Source organism: Protopterus annectens, chromosome 1.part0, assembly GCF_019279795.1.
Source record: "Protopterus annectens isolate FY-2018-M chromosome 1.part0, PAN1.0, whole genome shotgun sequence".
Taxonomy (NCBI): Eukaryota; Metazoa; Chordata; order Ceratodontiformes; family Protopteridae; genus Protopterus; species Protopterus annectens.
The window spans coordinates 1,557,391,108-1,557,412,591 of NC_056725.1; the positions used below are offsets into that span (position 1 = coordinate 1,557,391,108).

The 21,484-nt window shown below is 39.3% G+C and overlaps 1 protein-coding gene across 1 annotated transcript in view; it reads right to left on the minus strand.

Moving 5' to 3' along the window:
* The window catches only part of PRKN (parkin RBR E3 ubiquitin protein ligase), a 4,754,857-nt gene that overhangs the window by 352,719 nt on the left and 4,380,654 nt on the right, over nt 1-21,484 (minus strand). The window contains exon 9 of the mRNA XM_044073232.1: nt 2,851-2,937. Coding sequence (XP_043929167.1) covers nt 2,851-2,937 — 87 coding nt within the window. The remainder of the gene's footprint in view (nt 1-2,850; nt 2,938-21,484) is intronic.

Consider the following 21,484-nt stretch of genomic DNA (forward strand, 5'->3'; position numbering starts at 1 on the left):
ATAGAGTATATGATCCTCAAATGGTATTCACAATTCTATGTTTTTTTTTATTTTTAATGAGGTGAGCAGAAATTCTCACCATTTGGGGTCTACAGTTTTAAATTTATGATTACTACAGTTCAACTTATTGTGTGCGCCAGTGTGCACCTTTACATGTGTCGACAGGATCTGAAGTGATATGGTGTTGTTTGGCAGGGATTGATGTCTGCAGTGTTTTTGTCTATGAAATTGTCTCCCTGCAAGAAATGGAAAGGATTTGAGTTTAAGAAGTTTAAAGAACAGAGCACCTAGCATAAGGTCATCTCTCTGCTGAACAGTAAGCCATCTATTTTTTTTTGTCAATATGTACAGTGTTGTTCTCTGCAAGGAGACACGGTAACAAATCTGCAGACTTTGTTACTTGTGGTTTTGAAGGGAGCTGGGGACATTACTGGAAAGCTATATTCACTTTACGGCATGTGTACACCTGCATATACCTGTGTATATATGGGTAACCTTACTTCTCAGGATAAGTATAAACATAAAAAATAAACAAATACATGTACCAAAGTCCACTTAAAAGTATTAATACTCTGAAAGACTGAAAATTGTGGAGAAAATGAGCAAGCCCACATGAAAATAATAAAACTAATTTTATGACAAGTTGGTGCTTCTGCCATAGAGGAGTACACAGATAATAAGATGTAGCCAGGCTTCATCAGATTAAAATTCTCCATTTAAATATTATTGCAATGCTCAGGATAAGTGTCCTACGATCACTTGAACATAAAAATACAAACCTTTTTAAATACTATCTAAAACATTTTCTTTTGAAACAGCAATTAAAATTAATACTATAATTTCTTCCATAATACCCTCATGCATGCTTTAAAATTTGCCATTTATATTCCAAGTAATCCAGTTTGTCTCTATCTTTCCCTCTTACATTAACTGGCATATGATCAACTACAACAAAAATAATGTTTTAAATCCGTTGTAATTAACAGAATTGTCAAAAACAAAAGTCCCCACAAGGAATTAACTGTATCAGAAGTAACCACGTAATGTAACAGAAGAACTAACTTCGACACAGAAACACGGCAGATAAAAAACAAAAAAACGTTTATTAGATCAGGTTAGCTCTTTCACCCCAGAGGTGCTTCTTCAAACCATTCAGTAAAAACTCAAACACACAGATTAGTTATAATAAAATTCAAATACAAGTCAACCAGTAAAACAACACATATAATTAACACTCCATTAAAGCCAAATTATATTAAAGAGCCCGTACCTATATTAGTGAGGGACATCCCTAGATTTTAAAACAGGCTTCAAGGAAACCCTTCCATTCAACCCAGGAAATGTACCTTCCTGTAAATTAATCATCCACATAGCTCCATTCTCTCAATTTGATTCCTAATGTCACCTTGACTTAAACTCCTCGTTGAAATTATGTGTAGGGCCACATTCCAAGGTATGTTTCCTGTAAATTAATCATCCACCATAGCTCCATTCTCTCAATTTGATTCCTAATGTCACCTTGACTTAAACTCCTCTTAACAATCTCCACTACCATAAAGTTGAAATTATGTGTAGGGCCACATTCCAAGGTATGTTTGCCCAATGCACTTCTAATAGCTCCCACCTGGGTATTATAAAGATGCTCCCGCATCATCTTGATTGGTTTTACCTACATAAAAGCCTGTGCACACTTTGCATAAGGCAAGGTAAACCATATTCAATGTACTACAATCTGCTGACAATTTAATTTAATTTAATACATAATACCTGTGAGGGGGTGGACAAAACATTAGATGTTCTAATATAAGTGCAAAAACTACATCTGTGGCATCTCCTTGTACCTTGTATGCCATGCTGGGTGACTGCAGATACATAGTTCGTTCAATAACACAACTGTCTCTTTAAAGACTTCTTATTTGTGTATCTAATAAATGGTCTATCTCCTACTGCATTCCCAATCAAGTTATCTGTTTGAAGGATAGACCAGTTAGATCTAATGGCTCTACATATCACTTCTATGTCACTGGTATAATACAGCGTAATAGGTACAGTGCTCATATCTGACACCCTGGGCCCCTCGGAGGTTAAATTACTACCCATATTCCTAGGTACTTCAGAAAAAGAGGGTCTTACCTTGTCAGCTCTTGAACTCACAGCCTCCCTATATACATTCTCAATTTCTTCAGGTCTATACTCCCTCTCCTCAAATTCAGTTCTCAGAGTAGATACATTTCTAAGAAACCCCTCATCCAGGTTGTTCAACCTGGACATACGTAGGGCCTAACTTTTCAAGACATTCTTATAAATGTAGGCTGGATGCATACTCTGTCTTTGCAATACTGTCTGTGTTATGCCTACAAGATTTCCCATGCAATCCTGTATTAAAAAAGCCATTTTAATGTTTGACAATATGCACAACAAGAAAATCAATAAAATCCAATGAATAATGACTTGTGAACCTTAAGAAAGAAGTAGTAGTAGTGTGTAGATACTCTATGAATTCTTTCAACTGGTCAAAGACCCTCCCCACAGCAAATAAATATCATCCACAAACCTTCTGTAGAAAACAAAAAAATGTGCCTCACATAACTGTGTCCTCGAAAAACATGCTGTTCTTCTTAAAAGGCCAAAACCATATTGGCATAGCTGTTGGCACATAACATGCACATAGCTACACCTACCTTTTGCATGTTAACGAAGGGCAAAACAATGACATCTCTTTTAACCAGTGCCTTATTATAGCATAAACACTGACACTACAATGTGTATGCATTTAGCTGGATTACATAGCTGTAGTGCTTTTATTTTTGCACTGACACCAGAATATGTACACTTAACTGGATTACTTACCTGCAGTGCTTTTGCTCCTTCAGTCCCTTGGATTGAGCTACACTGTCCTTCATGGTATTCTTCCTTGCATTCACGGCAAAAAACAAACTGAAATAAAGAAGAGTGCATGTGTCACCACTGCCCAGTCAACCAAAAAGAGAGATTACTACTGCATTCAGTATAGCGGAGTGAATGAGTTGTCACTGGTAATACAGTGTCACACTTTGTCATGCCACTAAACAGTGAAAGGACCTTCAACTGTATACCGGTAATAAGGTTTGAGTAAACCTGATCCCTTCAGCAAGCATGATCAATGCTTTGTTTTATAACGATGTGCAGAAAATGATGTGAAAAGGGACCAGAAATACAATTCTATACCAGTCAGATATCCTGTAAGGAAAATGAGGATGATTATATATGAAGGGACAGTATGGAATTAACATACTTTGTTATAAACTATGTTGTCATTTTATTAAAACTAGTAATATGAGGGATGTTGATGGAGGTTGCCATTAATAGGAAAGCTAATATATTTCAGATGTTGGCAGATAGCCTTAATGACCAGGGAAGCTTAAGCATCAGTGACACTGCTTATCAACAATGAGAAGGCTATGACAGTTAATGGCCTCTGGCTGTGTTATGAATATAATATGGCCTTAGTAACAAAACTGCAGGTTGGCTAGTATTTATCATTTTCAGTTGTGTGTTAGCTGGGGAGAGTATAAAAAAATCATAATGCAACCATTACATACCAATTGGTATACTTTTAAACAGTCAACATTTTCTGTACTTTTATGCTCTATATAATATATATATATATATATATATATATATATATATATATATATATATATATATATAAACAGAAAACAATGCAATCAAAAAGATTTATCAAACCAAATAGTGCAATATGACTGCCATTACTTTAGTGTTTAGAAAAGAAAATCCTAGATTACAAATTAAATGTAATTAAGATTTTAAGACATGCACACAAATATACAAGAATCAGACAACACAGTCTGACTGTAAGAACTCATCAAAAAAGGCATGAGCAATTAATATTTCACAGACAGAATGCAACCAGAACTAATAGCTTACCTAACAAATTCATATAGTACAAAAAGGAAATGAATTCAAGATTACTAGGAAATAACCCAAATTGTAAGGAGTGGAGGAAAAGCTCTACAGCTTAATCAGTATATAGGAAGACCGTTAATTTAGGTAGGCCAAATGATCTTTATCTGCTTCTATGAACAACAAATTGCATTCCTGTATACACATGCATGAAAAAGATGCCTCTGTCAAAGACATTAGTTCATACATATCTACTTCAAGAACATACACTTATTCATAACAAGGCATTACTTGAGGTTATGACACTGTGACATTTTAGACCACAGAAATAGACAAGAAACCGGATCACAGTGAAATATAGAATTTTCTGTTGTGTATTATCAAGGGAGAGTAAGCATTATAGACATTACAAGCTTTCTGGCACAAATATATGTGAATTGGCTGACTGAATTATTAGTGCCACAAAAAGGCAGATCAGTTGTTGTTATGAAATAATTCTCCACTTACAAAATATATTAAAATGTTAGTTGTACAGATAATGTACTGGGATTTGTTCACAGAAATACTGACATTCATTTTTTCAGCATTCACTGCTGCTAGTGAAGCAATTGCCTAAAGAGTTTATCTGCCAAAAAGAATTGTAATGTCCATGCTGATATGCAGGACTTGTTTAGCTATTATATATGATGTGGGACTATATACTGCTAAATGTTACCAATAAGAATAAGCCTGGATATCAGCTACAATCTAGTGTTGAGTACGCATACAGCTATTTCATCAATAGCCTTTCTATCTCATATGTCTGCATGGTACAGAAATCCCTAGCATTGACAGCGGTGTACCCAAATGTAATTTCTTTTCTGGTCCCCAGTGTCTGCAAGGATATAGTATACTTTCTAGCTGCATACTGTTGTTGTTTGAGTAAAGTATGGTAATTGGATTAATAAGTCGATAAAAAACAAATGTCTATAAAATTGGTCTCTCAAAGACATATTTTATATTACAATAACAATTTACAGACTGCCAAAACAACATTTCCAGTTTTCTTTACCCTTCATGCCACAGATAAAGTCTGACTATTCACATCATTGTGAATATTTAAAGTACTGCATAACATGTGTACATATATATATATATATATATATATACACACACACACACACACACACACACACACACACACACACACACACACATATATATACACACACTAGTAAAAGCTGCAAAAAATAAAACAACCACAATTTTCTTTTAGATATGACGTTTTTGTTTGTATGTTGTACTCTGACCTGAGAAATTTCCGCATCTTTATTTTCCATTTTCCTTTTCTCTGTTATTTTATGTACCTGTAAACCATGTGCCACAGTGGTGAACTAGTTCATAGAGAGACATATGTTACCAGATACATAAAAATGCAATGGTTACATTCTGAAGTATATTCAAGCCACTGAGTCTAGAAAAAAGTATACCCACAGACAACAGTGAGGCACTGTAATTCCAGATGAATGCAGCCTGAGGGAGAAGTCAAGCCATGATTTTAGAAACATGTTGGTATGAACACTATGGCTCCTTCAAAAGCATGCAGCCTGGAAATAGACAACTCGCCAGTTTCAGAAGACTACTTTGGAGCTAGGGTTCTTGAATAGATCAGGCTTAACAAAACAGTCCGGAAGTCCTGTATATGGTTACATATGTTGACAGCTTCTTATACACAGATAGCACATCTGTGGTATATATGTCATCTTTGTTTTGATGTACTAAAACTATGTGGCATATGCCAGTTGCAGTTTACATGCCATTTTATTTTTATGGACATAATGGGAAACATTGCATGGTACCTTGTTGCACAGTATTAATTACGTTTTTATAAGGAATTATTCAACTTCATGTCTAAAGCTACTTCATAAAAGAGAAGTTTGCCAATTTGAAGAATGATGCCCATGTTAGGAGTATCATGGAATTTTATTACTTTTTAATGTCTTTCTCTTACTTCAGATCAATCAACATAAATCTGTTCTTTTGCATCCATTACATTCTGCGCTCACCCACAATGATATTTCTTCTACACTTTTCATCAAGATTAACACCTCCAAAATGACAGTATTATTTTGTATTTACTTACCCTTTGCTGACTGGGTTAGTCCCACTAGGTTATTGGCCTCTTTTCAGGGAGACTCTGAGGTGGAATGTATGCTACTAAAGGAAATTTGGTTAGGACATCTTCCTCTATTCTTTTTAATGTAGGACATGGGATCTTTTACATCCACCTGAACTACCAACAACTCAAGCAGGTGGGACTGTGGTTTATCATCTCATTTGAAGGATGACACACTCAGGAGTGCAGCACCACCCTGCAATGTCTGCAATTCAATCACCTGAAATGAGTTCAGAACTCACGGCCTCCTGGTCTTCTAACACCAAATGTAAGTGTGCTAACTATATTTCTATTATACATCATGCTTCTGTTTCATGAAGATTATTGTCTAATGTATTCACATATTTATAGAGACACTTCTTAATTCACTTTTAAGTAGCTATGTTTTCCTTTCACTTGTAATTTGACAGCATTTACTTTCTGAATGAGAGTGCTTACTTAATTAGCCTGTTATCTTAAAGAAGCTACCAGCATATCACAGATAATGGTGCTGCTCCCTGATATTTTTTGGATCTTGCTTTGCTCCCCTGTTTCATCATAACAGTCATACCCATTGCCCCATGTCCACTGTCAGGTCAACCAGTCACTCCATGCTACTCTTGGACTATATCTGAGATTGCATTCGGGGCTGACATGGAACTTGAAGGCAACTGGGGGGGGGGTCAGTGCTGTCTGCCTTTGGCTGTTTTTTTTCTTTATGGTCTACCACTGTTACAGCTCCTTTCTTATGGCTATGTGGTTATGCCCTGATGGGTGGGCATGCAATCGGAATGCACATTGCCTCGCCTCATTTTCTCAGTAGCTACGCTATGTCGCCCAGCAGAGCAATGTCATGGGGAACACCCACCCCACTGTCCTCCATCCTCAAGGACAGGAATGACCCATCCCTCCCCTGATAGCACCTCAACTGCCATAGCCACTAATCGAACTCAGATTACTTGGGCCATAGTCAGGGATGTATCCATTTATGCCATGGTACTGGCACTACCTGATACTTTTAGGAGTGGGATAACTTTGGGAGGGTACTTATTTTCTGTAACAGACTACCATTACCCCCCAAATAAGAAAAACAAGTTTTTACATGAAAAATAGATGCTTTAACCTTTCCCTGATTAAATGATCACATTACTTGATCACATCACTTACATATGGCTCCTCTCATCATGGACTCATGACCTGATTATACTCCTTCTCTTACTAATCTGCTTGTTCTGGGCCTTTTGAGGCAGTGTGGTAGCTGCTTTATGTTTATTAACAACTCTTTACTTCTTAAATACTCTGATTTCATTTGTGAGAGACATAAACACTTAGGCAACTATCTACCGATAAATGCTGTGGTGGGTAAAAAGTATTTGCCTAAACCTCCTAGTACAAGCCAGACATTTAAGGACTCACACATATCTCTGTCAATACCAGTTCCCCACATACCCCTATTGCAATTTATCACAATTGCAAGCCTGTACCCCCAAAATCCCAAAGACCTTCAGGAAGTCACAAGGCTCTTATTAATGGCTGTTCCATAGTGAGGCACACTAACACTGCACTCACCAGATTGGATAAGAGGCTTGCAATAAGATGTCTCACTGGTGCTAGGACTACAGAATGTTAAAAGGGCCTTCAATACATTTTGCCATCCTAGACATGAGTATGATGGTTAGCAATGTGGAGGTCAATGATCTTAAGAATTTCTCCTTTGGGCTCACATGTTATGTCTCAAAGGAAGGTCAGTCATTGGTGCTGAGCAATATTCCCTGAATACAAAGAATCATGCCTGAGGTTAAAAGATAAAATAAAGGGGCTTCAACAAATGGCTAGTTAATTGGTTTCATTACAGGGGGATATGCCTGGGACAAGACAGTTAAGCAACTCACCTGCTTTGCTAGGGATAGGTCACACCTCTCATCTCATGGCTTTTGCATATTGCTGAAAGGTTTTGGGCACTCACAGTGCCTTTTCTGGAAAAGTTCAAGTCAAGGACATTCTGAAGTAGCAAAGTCTAATACAGACAATATTAAGGTAGAACTGCTTGGTGCTAGAAGCTTGAGCATCAAAATGTCTGATCTTGAAGCCTTCCTATACATAATTGTGTTGTGATGGAAACTTGGTTCCAATGCAAAGGAGACACCCCCTCTTTAATGGGCTTCAGTCCCTACCATGCATTTACGTCAATGAGGATCTGTGGGAGTGCATCCATATTTGGTAAGAAGCTCATTGTTTGTTGTCAAATGACGAATGATGTCATACTGGAACATGTAACTGTCCAGGTGATAATCAATAAACAACATACCATACCACTGCTAAAAACAGGACTCCTTCTATGTTACCCTCTGAGTATGCTATCTAAGTTAGATGTGAAGCTCTCCTTTAAACCAAATACATGTGTTAAGGAGGGGCTTAACTGCCACATTAGAAGCTGGCACACCTATGCAACTAGCAACAAAATGTTCAAACATTCCTTTGTTTTGTTAATGTCAGTTTTCTCAACTAAATTCTTCCTCTTTCCATCAAGGTGTTAATCGTCTTTACCTTGCTTTTATCATCTTATCTACATCCTGTACTGCCTTCTTATCTACAACCTGTACTCTACTTTCTTGGTCAAATCTGACCACCTATCAGCAAAGGTTTCCTCTAAAAACATGTTTTGAAGCACCTCCAAAACCAACAAAAATGGGATTCTGTTATTAAATGCTCAACTTCTCTGTCCTTTTTCTCCCTACTTACTGTCTCTGCTATGAATAAACCACAATACGGCATTTAAAATATATTAAATTGATTTTTTCCCTCCACTAGAACAGTACCTTACTGCACTGGGTGGTTTCACTTTCTAAAAACTTTTATCCCGCCCTGGTAAAGCTTGCTGCAGTCTCCAATTCATTGCTGGCATCAAGGCCAATTACTACAGATAGTTTTCTGGCCAATTCCCTCCCAAAACTGACATCACCACAACCATCCTAAAAACCAACCCATGCTGTGATGTTACAGCTCCCTGGTCCTTTCCCTACCCATACAGAAAGTAAAGGCTAGAACAAGGAAACTGTGCATGAGTCAAGTCTCCTGCTGTGAGCTGTCAATCACAGCAGGTAACAGCTCAAATTACCCTTACCACTTTGACAGCTAGGGAAGTTAGGTGTAAAGGGGGATGGATGATGAGTCAAAGTAGTATAATGTGAGAGATGCAACCATACAGCCAAACTGGAGGCTAAGCTCTCTCAACTCATTACTGGCGTAACCAGTCAGGAGGAGAAGGAAACCACACTCACTACAATTCCAGTCTCACATAGACCTACCACAACAGCAAACCAAACACATAAACACACAAAAACATACTAGGAGGCTCTAAATAAAAATCTGCCTAAGCAGCAGAGACCTCCAAAGCAGACACCCAAGCAACCGCTACCCTAAAACAAAACACGTGCAACACATAGCTCACAAAGCCAGTGTGCTGAACAGTCACAGCCCTTAAGGCTAAACAACACACCTGATACACTTGTAATAGGTGACTCTATAGTCAGGCACACTGACATCCCGCTCACCAGGCTGAACAAGGAGAAGGTCACGGTGAGCTGCCTGTCGGGCGCTAGGATCCACCACATAACACAAGCACTCAGGTCACTCCAAGGCAAGTACAAATATGACTCAGTCATTGTCCATGCTGGTGTGAATGACCTGAGACATACCTCCCTGGACTACATGAAAAGAGACATAGAGGAGCTCTCTGAGCATGTAGCCCAGGCCGGTATGACCCTGACCTTGAGTAGCATCTTACCCTCACCAAGAATGATGCCACAATATGAAGACAAGATGATCAATTTCAACAATTGGCTTAAGTATTGGTGTCATTCAAAGGGGATCCAATGCCTGTCAGCCTGGGATGACATGCTCGACAAGTCACGATGCTTTGCTAGGGACGGCTTGCACCTGTCACCCCTGGGCTTTCGGATATTGGCAAAGGCTCTTTCTACCTCCATAGTGCCTTTTTTAGGCAAGGCTCAAAAGACAAACCCACCTCCATAGGTATCACAAGGGATAAGAATCTAAGAGTAATGCTACTCAACACCAGAAGTCTAAACCTCAAGATGCATGCACTCAAAACTCTCCTTAGCATGGAGAACATCAATATCTGTGCAGTAACAGAAACCTGGTTCAAGGCTCCCAAGAGCACCCCAGCACTACCAGGTTATACCTCATACCATGCTTTTCTGCCCCAAAACTTGGACCGAACCACAAAAGGAGGGGGAGTATCAATATTCGTCAAAGATACCCACACCTCCAGGTTGGTGGCACAGCACGAAGCATCAGAGACTATCCATGTGCAACTAACAGTGGGTAAAACTGCCTTCCAGTTTATAGCCTGCTACAGACCACCCTCCAAAACCTAGGAACCCCACTCGGCCTTCCTGAGAACACTGGAAAATATGAAGGTCTCTCCAAACACCATTATATTGGGCAACTTCAACTACCCAAACATAAACTGGGAGCATTACTCTAGCTCCAACAACCTAGCCCAAAGGTTCCTAGAATTTATAAACTCAAATGCTATGGAACAACTTACTACCACTCCCACAAGAGGGGAAAACATACTGGACCTGATCATCACCAACATGGGGACTCTATGCTCCAGACCAGAAGTGTATCCCTCACTGGTAAGATCAGACCATAAACTAATCTCACTGGATATTCACATCCCGACACGACCCCCTGCCCAGAAAACCACAGTGAAAAACTTCTCTAAAGCAAATTTCACACTCCTCAAAACCAAGGTGGAATCCTTCAAAGCCCCCGGGCCTGTGGAAAATACGGCCCAGACCGCAGAATCCTTTATAAACGCATTCTATGAACACCTTCAGGAATGCATGGATCATGCAATCCCAAATAAAACCAAGACCCAGTCCTCCAAAGGCAGACGTCCTGTCTGGTGGACCCCGGCCATAAACAAACTATACAATAGAAGGAGGAAGCTACTAAATGATAGAGCAAAATTCCAAAAAGGGAAGGCATCTCTGATCAGTATTAGCAAAAAACTACGGGCACTCATAAAATCGTCTAAGGCCAGCTTTGAGAGAAAAATTGCACAGGACACTAAGGATAATCACAAGGCTTTCTTTAATTATGTTAGGAACCTGGGTGGGAATTCCCAGATATGCTCAGAATTAGTCCAAAATGATGAAAAAATACACCAAACCCACAGACATTGCCAACATCCTAGCTGACAGGTTCAGCGCAAACTTCTCCCCCCCTCCCCACCAAAAGTGCAAATATCTATCCCAGCAGAGTGCTGCCCCCCTGACATCTCAGATGCTCAGGTAAGAGCCACCCTCTCCAAAGCAAAAAACACAGCATCAATGGGACCAGACGGTGTCCCGGGCTGCGTCCTACATGAACTCCAAGAAGAGCTAAACCCAAACATAAAACTACTGTTCAATCTCAGCCTTACTACAGGATATGTACCCAAAGAGTGGCGTAGAGCAACAGTGGTCCCTCTCCACAAAGGTGGTGCCTCAACGGATCCTGGAAACTATCGCCCCATAAGCCTGACTAGCTTGGTCTGCAAAGCTATGGAAAGGATCATCATGGACCTCATAAATAAAGATATTGGGGACCTGCAGACACTGGATCCTATCCAGTTCAGCTTTGTTAAGGGCAGATCCTGCCTCTTAAACCTGGTTGATTTCTTTGAAACAGTCACCAAGGCCATTGACGAGGGGAAGGTGGTCCACACAGCCTACCTGGACCTCGCAAAAGCCTTCGATACAATACCCCACTCGGGCATTATAGATAAGCTCACCAGCTTAAATATAAACCCCTATATGTCACTAGATGGGTTGCAAACTGGCTCAAGGACAGAACCCACATGGTTAGAATTGCTGGAGCCATGTCAGACTCCAAACCAGTTACAAGTGGCATCCCACAAGGCTCAGTCCTGGGACCTCTCTTGTTCGGTATATATTTCTCGGAGGTACAGGCCAACACGGAAGGACTGTGGCTGACCAAGTTCGCAGATGACTGCAAACTGGGTGCCATAATCGACTCTCCAGCTGACACAAGCATCCTCCAAAAGGGCCTCATAGAAACAGACAACTGGTGCCGGAGCCATGGCCTAAGCTAAACGCCAAAAAGTGTATAGTCATCCCCTTTGCCAAAAACAAAGTGCCCACAAATTACCACACAGGTGGTAATCCATTAAGTACAGAAGAAGTAATTAGGGACCTGGGGACCCAAGTTGATAGCAATCTCTCATTTGACAACCACGTGGCCAAAGTGGTTAGAAAAACATTTTATATAGCCTACCTAATCATGAAGGGATTCACATCTAGATCAGGGGAGGTCATCGTGCCTCTTTACTCATCCCTCATCAGGCCCATAATTGAGTACAATGCCCCTTTTGGGATGTACCTTACCAGACACCTGCAGCAACTGGAAAGACCCCAAAAGTACCTCACCAAGAGAATCAAAGGGCTCAAACAGATGCCATATGCTGCCCAGTTAAAGAAAGTCCAGCTCTACTCAGTGGCATACCGCCTGCTTAGAGGCGATCTGTGCCTGACATAAAAGCCTTGTCCATCCTGGAATTAATGGACATGCTGCACCTCAGAAAATCCAAATCCCATCGAGCTATGCGAGAGACTTGAACCTCAGCACTGAAATAAATAGGACATGCTGGAGGGACAGATTCATAACCCAGAGGCTCCCTTCACTCTGGAATAAAATCCCAGTCCAGGTTAGGCAGAGTCCCTCATTGACTCTCTTCAAGAGGAATCTTGATGAGTGGATGGGAGATCGTAGGTTTACCCCGGGTATCACTTCTGTGTCACTGTTAGACAGAGGCACAGTATACTAACCTCGAAAAAGGGCATAGCAAAATGAATTTAAAATGGGTGGCAAAAGCCAAACACACTCTGGCTAGGCTTATAAATGCCCTAGGGCAGATAGCCTAGTATGAACCTATGAACCTATAATTCAGGCTTCATAAAAGACTTCAGTTTAGCCATTCTAAAAAGAAGCAACAGTAAACAGCACTTTGAAAGTCTGTTTTGTGGTATTTGCACTGTTTGTGTTTTAAGTAGTCACTGAACAAAATGAAATGTTACTTAAAACTAACTGACTGAAAGACTGCAGTGTATGCATGTAAAATTAATGTAGTTACAAGAGCTTTAGGAAGAAAGAGGCCTGTGTGATGTACTTTTTTACAGACAAACACTGCATTGTGGGATACCTAGAGGCAGACTAAACAATCAGAATTACTTCAAGATGCCAGACCCCATGTGGTCAGACTCAGAAATTACGTATAAAAATATTCAAAAACCTGTAAATAGTCCCAGAGTGGTGTTAAAATGCAGGAACCATCAGATCATGATGAAATAAACATGTTTTTTGAGTCTGTGGGTGCAGTTCTCCTTTAAGGACCTTCTTGAAAACCATAAATGTGCAATTCTCCAAATACTCTACTAACCAATGATATTGCATTCTTCTCTCAATTCTACTCCATTTCTGGGCAGATGCATCACAGAGACTCTTTCCATTTTCTCTAAGAATAATGATAAATTCACATAAAAACTTGTGTATTAGAGCTCTCATATAAACCAGATCTGCAACAATAGAACAAAATTTTAAGCTATCTGTAAAAAGGGATTTAAAAATACTAAGTAATACCCTCAAATACACTATCAGATAATGCAAGACCAGGTATGGACTTGAGGTCAGTGGAAGATTAGGTATACCTAGTGCATGGGCTTGCTTTAGTCAGTGGGTCCACCCTTGTTATTTAGGGTAACACATAAGCATGTTGTCAAGATCCACTTATTTTTTATTTGTGTATATATATATATATATATATATATATATATATATATATATATATGTGTGTGTGTGTGTGTGTGTGTGTGTGTCTGTGTGAATATTTTTAAATTACATGTATCCCTTGATAAATCAGAAGTTTGTGGAGTTCATTTGCTTTAAATCTGAGTAAGCACAACTTTCTTTCAACTCATACCTTCTTATACAACCCCAGCTCTGCATGCATTAGCACTAGAGTTGTGCAAGTAGCAACCACAGCATTACAGACAACAGGCACTAAGTAGCTGAGAAATTCTTCCAGTCATTCTAATTAAAGTAACACTAAGGATAAAGTATAACTACCCACCCTAAAATAACTTCCATAACTCTGGTCCACTGAAAATCAAGCTGCCAAAACTCTTCTCACCCTTCCCTACAATTCACCTGATTGAGTTGAGAGAAAAATGGTTTCACCAAACCAGGAATTACCACCTACCAGTGATCCATAGTAAAAGGGCAAAGAACTTCAAGCAGCACATTATAAAGCATACAGTCATAAACATCTCCTTTAGCACTTCTAAAAGGCTAAAGCCAAATCCTACTGACCCTAGAGTTGTGCAATCTATTCCTACTTTGCATACTAAGAGGATGTTACTTGTACTTTGTACCCCAGCCAGACCAGTGGGCATATAACCCACCATACATAAGTACAAGAAACTCCAGTATTCTGCAACAGTTAAAGAAAGGATAGGAAGTGATCTAAAAAACAAATGAGGAAAGAAAAGGGACAGCTGGAAATAATTCATTCGAATATTAACGTAAGGGGGCACCTCGCTCTCATCCTTCTTCCCATAGAACAATAACCTCATCATCACCAACATGGGGACTCTATGCTCCAGACCAGAAGTGTATCCCTCACTGGTAAGATCAGACCATAAACTAATCTCACTGGATATTCACATCCTGACACGACCCCCTGCCCAGAAAACCACAGTGAAAAACTTCTCTAAAGCAAATTTCACACTCCTCAAAACCGAGGTGGAATCCTTCAAAGCCCCCGGGCCTGTGGAAAATACGGCCCAGACCGCAGAATCCTTTATAAATGCATTCTATGAACACCTTCAGGAATGCATGGATCATGCAATCCCAAATAAAACCAAGACCCAATCCTCCAAAGGCAGACGTCCTGTCTGGTGGACCCCAGCCATAAACAAACTATACAACAGAAGGAGGAAGCTACTAAATGATAGAGCAAAATTTCAAAAAGGGACGACATCTCTGATCAGTATTAGCAAAAAACTATGGGCACTCATAAAATCGTCTAAGGCCAGCTTCGAGAGAAAAATTGCACAGGACACTAAGGATAATCACAAAGCTTTCTTTAGTTATGTTAGGAACCTGGGTGGTAATTCCCAGATATGCTCAGAATTAGTCCAAAATGACAAAAAATACACCGAACCCACAGACATTGCCAACATCCTAGCTGACAGGTTCAGTGCAAACTCCCCACCAAAAGGGCAAATATCTATCCCAGCAGAGTGCTGCCCCTGACATCTCAGATGCTCAGGTGAGAGCCGCCCTCTCCAAAGCAAAAAGCACAGCATCAATGGGACCCGACGGTGTCCGGGCTGTGTCCTACATGAACTCCAAGAAGAGCTAAACCCAAACATAAAACTACTGTTCAATCTCAGCCTTACTACAGGATATGTAGCCAAAGAGTGGCGTACAGCAACTGTGGTCCCTCTCCACAAAGGTGGTACCTCAACGGATCCTGGAAACTATCGCCCCATAAGCCTGACTAGCTTGGTCTGCAAAGCTATGGAAAGGATCATCATGGACCTCATAAATAAAGATACTGGGGACCTACAGACACTGGATCCTACCCAGTTCGGCTTTGTTAAGGGCAGATCATGCCTCTTAAACCTGGTTGATTTCTTTGAAACAGTCACCAAGGCCATTGACGAGGGGAAGGTGGTCCATACAGCCTACCTGGACCTCGCAAAAGCCTTCGATACAATACCCCACTCGGGCATTATAGATAAGCTCACCAGCTTAAATATAAACCCATTCTGGCTAGGCTTATAAATACCCTAGGTCAGATAGCCTAGTATGAACCTATGAACCTATTAGCATGTTACTCTCAAGCCCAAAAATCATGGAACACTGTACACAATCCAATCTACAGCTCAGCTTCTAAATATCAGTAAAACACAAATTTGTAGTGTTATCAATGGACACCAAAATCTTATTCAAATTACACATGCATAGCTCTCAACTTCTAAGCTCAAAAATTACGAACAGAGCCAAAAATAATGTAAGTAGAAAGGTCCAAAATCAAAGACAATTTAAAAAAAAATTATTGCACTAATTCACTTAACTCATTAAAACAATTCATGAAAACCTCTAAGCTGTGGAATGCCACATCTGTCACCCTACAAAAATCCTTAATTCTGCAGCATTATCTGAAAAATCAAGTTAAAAAGCAAATCAAACAAATGTAAATTATCTTGTGAACAGTAAATCCTACTAAAAAGGTACAAACAGAAATATCATCAGTGATAATTGGTGCATATACATTCTTTGCATCAATTCTTTAATATATTATGAAGTGCTCAAAAACAGAAATACATTGTCTCAAAAGTTTCACAAACAACTTTTCATATATTGGAAACCGTACAGATTAGTTATGTAAAATCAACGCAGTTTGTTCAGGCAGCTTTCACAAAACAGTAAATTCAGTTCTGATAGGTTGTTTATTGAGATATTTACAGAAATATGAAAATTATGCTTATTTTGTATAATTAATATGAGTAACACTGAATATGTCTTAGAATATACAACTGGCAGTGCAAATATCAAAGACTATTTCTTTCAACGTCATTTAAGGTTTTACCTGTTGCCACACAATAGTTTATAAGTCACCTGAGTTTGGAAACAATGCATATCTTCATAATTCATATCAAGCAACTAGCAATATTTCCAGTGTCAATATATTATACTCGGACAGTGACAATGTACGTTTTTATCTCCAAACATATTTCACACCATGCCCCTAAATAAGGAGCTCACTCAGTTATGAATACATTAATGTAAAAATCAGAATAACAAGAAGAAAACAGTGATTAATAGTTTCCAGTGCAGGACATACTAGATTAATATCTTCTCACAGGTGACCATCAACTCCCACCATCTCCTAATTTAACAAGTCTACAGGACATGCCTTAGCTTCTCCGGACTAAACCTGACTGTAGATCAATGTGTGTGTATGTACCTTTAATAAGGTATCCAAAGCCTTGCACAAGTGTATAAATACAGAGCACGTGCAAGCTAGACTGCCATTTTGTAGTTAGCTGTTGAGATGTAAACACATATGTATGTAAGGTTTGTCTGTTAACTAGTTTGTTTGTATGTGACGATGCTGCTATACATCCTGATGTGTTTCTATGTATTAAAGCATCTAAACAAAAACCCCAGCCTTTTTGTCATATGTGTCAGAGTTGAACGAGCAACATGGTGCCAGAAGCAGCATGTCTAAAGGACAAGGAATCAGCAACCGGTATATCCAAGGGGCATAAAGTTGAAGACAGCTTTTGTAAAATGATTAGAGCCACTTGCTTATAGCTGGTGGAATACAGATGAGCAGATCATAATTAAAATGTGCATACTTCGCAAAACAGGTCAGAAACGAATTTCAGGTATTAAAACTTCCGAAAAAAGTCCGAATTGTAAAAAGTGAATAAAATAAAGGGAAATGACCACATTTTTGCAAAGCATGTATTTTTCGTATTAAGCAGATATCCGAGTTATCAGAAGTGTATAAAGTGTTCACATGTTTGTGCAGCATTACAGTAAAGCTATTTCATAAAATACAGCCATTACAGGGCATATTTTGCTAAGTACCGTATTTCGAAGAGTTTATTGTGCATTTGAATGTTATTAAGGTTCACAGAACTGTTTGCACATAATTATAAGGGCCATATTTTAAGTGTTTTTGTACACACTTTGTAGGCATGGCAGATGGATTTCGAAAACTCAGTGCACTTGTGTTTGACAGTAATATTGCTGAGAACTGGAGAGTGTTTGTGCAAGAGTACAATATTTTCATACAGGCTGCATTTTCTGATAAAGATGACCGTACAAAGGCATTTATTCTACTTAATTTAGCTGGGTCAGAAGCTATTGAAAGGGAATGTTCATTTGTGTATACACCTGCTATCTGTACGGGAGAGGGGGAAAACTGTCATATTGTTGTACAGGCTGAGTCAAGGGAGGACCCTAAGTGCTTAAAACATAAATTTAGAGAAATGAGTAACCCCTAGGCAAATATTACTATGGAAAGGCACACTCATCAAAAGCCTGGTAAAACTTTTGCAGCATAAATAACTGACCTGAGAAACAAGACTAAAATGTGTAAATTTGATTATTTAAGGGATAAATTGATAAAAGACAGACTTGTGTGTGGTATTAAAGACAATGCTGTGAGAAAGATTTTGCTTCATGACAGTGATTTAACTTTGAATAAGGACATTGAGATTTGTCAGATATATAAGCTCACAGAAAAGCACACAAATATGCTTACAAATGAGAACAGCCGTAGAAGGCACAGTGATAAAGCTCATGTTGATAGTATGCAGCACGTTATTAAAAGAAGCAGGCCCAACAGCATGGCAACAACTGTAACCATTGCAGCACTCACTGGTAAACCCCAAAGCGTTCCAGCAAATTCCAGAGTTCACACAGTCTTAGTGAAACATAAGAGTGAGTCAACAAACTCAAAGCATGGGCCCCAACCCAGTTTTATTGCCAACTGTCATCTTTGTGGTGGAAATCATGAATCTAAAAGGGAGACATGTTTAGCTTTTGGTCAGCAATGCCACAAATGCAATAAATGGAATTAGTTCAAAAGGTTTTGTAAATCAAAAGGCCCACATTCTTTTATTAAAAGGGAACAATTTAAGTAATGAGTTGATCAATTAGAGAGTTGCACCCCTACTCTTTATGTTGATGGTGGGTGTATCACTGCTTCATGAAATGGTCAATGCAATAGATTTAAGAGCAAATAATTAAGTATTTTGTGCTGTTAGGATAAATGGCAAACCCATAGAGCTCAAAGTTGACACAGGTTCCAAGTGCAATGTTATGTCAGCAGGAACATTTGCTAGAGTGTGTTATGGTGAAATGCTTGATTTGGCAAGGTATGCAAAGGTTGTTGCTTATGGAGGTGAAGAAATTCAGGCTGAAAGCTTGGTAGTGTTTTCACATTACTCTGCTGGAATAAGCTATGACTTATTATTTTATGTGGTCAATAGGCATGTCCACTCATTATTAGGGCCAGAGACAGTTTGAAAATGGGACTGCTTTCATTTAACAAGGAAGTCCACCATGTTACCTTAAAAGACCACTACTCTAATTTTGCCCAGTACGTTTTTCCCACCTATGATGATCTTTTTGAAGAAAAAATAGGCAAACTTCCAGCTGTGTACTCCATGAAGTTAGACTCAGAGGTCAGTCCAGTTATCAGGCCAGCAAGTAAAGTTCCAATAGCCATGCAGGACAGAGTCAAAGCTGAGCTACATAAAATGGTGCAACAAGGTGTAATTTGCCCAGTTGGAACTCCAACTGAATGGATATCTTCCATGGTGGTAGGTCATAAGAAAAGCTCAGGTGACATTTGAATATGTCTTGATCCATGAGATCTGAACAAAGCATTGGTCACTATGTTCAGTATTCAGTTTGGCAATACAGATTTTTGAGAATGCCATTTGGGATAAATTTGGCAATTGAAGTCTTTCAATGCGCAATGGAGCAAATTTTTTCTGGGTATCCTTGTGCTATTATAGTAGACAACATACTAGTAGGAGGTCATGGTGAAGCTGAGCTTGACAGAAACCTCAGAAAAGGTCTGGAAAGAGCATGTCAAGCGAATCTTATGCTCAATTCACAGAAATGCAAATTCAGGTTACAAAAAGTTAAGTTCAGGCCTACAACCAGACCCTTCAAAGCAAACAGCCATTCTCGAGATGCCAGCTCCAGACAATGTTCAAGCCCTGTAATGTTTTCTTGGCATGGTTAACTACCTAGGCAAGTTCATACCAGACGAGCCAACTTTCCACACAGCTCAGAGAGCTGACATGTAGAGATTTATCCTGGTCTTGGTTAGAGCAACACCAAAGAGCATTTGATGTCCTGAAACAGGGAAGTGCAAGTCCACCAACTCTCAGATATTATGATGTTTACAAGCCAGCTACTCTTTCATGTGATGCTTCGAATTATGTTCTCTTGGTGCAGTCATTCTACAAGAGAATCAACCTGTTGCCTATGTATTGATAACTCTTACCCAAACTGAGATGCAATATGCCCAGATCGAGAAAGCACTTTTGAAAATTGTGTCTGTATGTTCAAAGTTCCACGATTATGTTTATGGTACAGCTATCCAGATTGAAACATACCTTCAACCTCTAGACACTATCTGGAGAAAGCCTATGCATTCAGCTTCAGCCTGACTGCAATGTATGATGCTGAGATTGCAAAAGTATAATTTCAATCTTGTCCACAAGAAAGGCAAACTTCTTTATCTTGCTAATACATTATCCAGATCACCCAGAAACACCACAGAACAGCATGAGAATGAGAACCTTGATTTTGAAGTTCTGGAAGTCAGACATTTTTCTTCCACACATCCTGATAAGTTGAGAGATCACACAGCCACAGATCCAGTTTTACAAAGGCTTAACCTTTTTATCAATCAAGGATAGCCATCAAAACAATCTAGTTTACCTCAAGAAGTGCAACCTTATTTTCCATATAGAGATGAGATTTTGTCTGACAAGGGTATCATTATGAAAGGTCCGAAAGTAATTGTTCTAAAGTCTGCAACAAGAGTACATAACTATCTTGCATCGTGGTCACCCAAGAACTGACTCTACCAAAAGAAGGGGAAGAGATCTATTATTTTGGCCTTCTATGTCACAAGATATTGAGATAGCACTTTCATCTTGTTCTATATGTAACAGTACAAAGTCACTTCAACAGAAGGAACCACTTCAGCTAAACCAGATTCCCAGACTACTGTGTACGAGCCCGCACAAAGTTATTTCTGACAATGGCACGGAGTTTACAAGCCAACAGTTCAAAAGATTTGTTGAAGAATGGGATTTTACTCATGTTACAAGTAGTCCAGAGTACCCACAGTCAATCTCTTGAATCTCAGAAATGTTTCTCGTGATAAACATATTGGTTCACCTGGTCACAGCCTTCTTTCGAGACAAACCAGAACCACATTACTAATCAGTAGTCAATTGTCAGTTCTGTGTGTCAAGAACAACAGGTCAGTGAAAGCCAATCTGTTGAAGAAGCGCCTAACCTACAGTCCTACTATGATAAAACCAGCAAACCGCTCAATCCGTTACAAGAAGGAGGAGTGGTAAGGATGCAAATGTCCAAAAGTTATGATTGGATTGGTGTCGTGAGGATTATTTGTCTAGAGCCGAGATCATACATTGTGGAATCACAAGGAGCAGAGTTTAGGTGAAATCGAAAACATTTGAGACAGGTGTCTGAGCCTATACCACAGCACATAGCCTGTGAGAAAGACTCTTTATCTCAGAGTCCGTTGTCTGGTATTCCAATTCCTAAGGAAGTTCCAGAGGACAT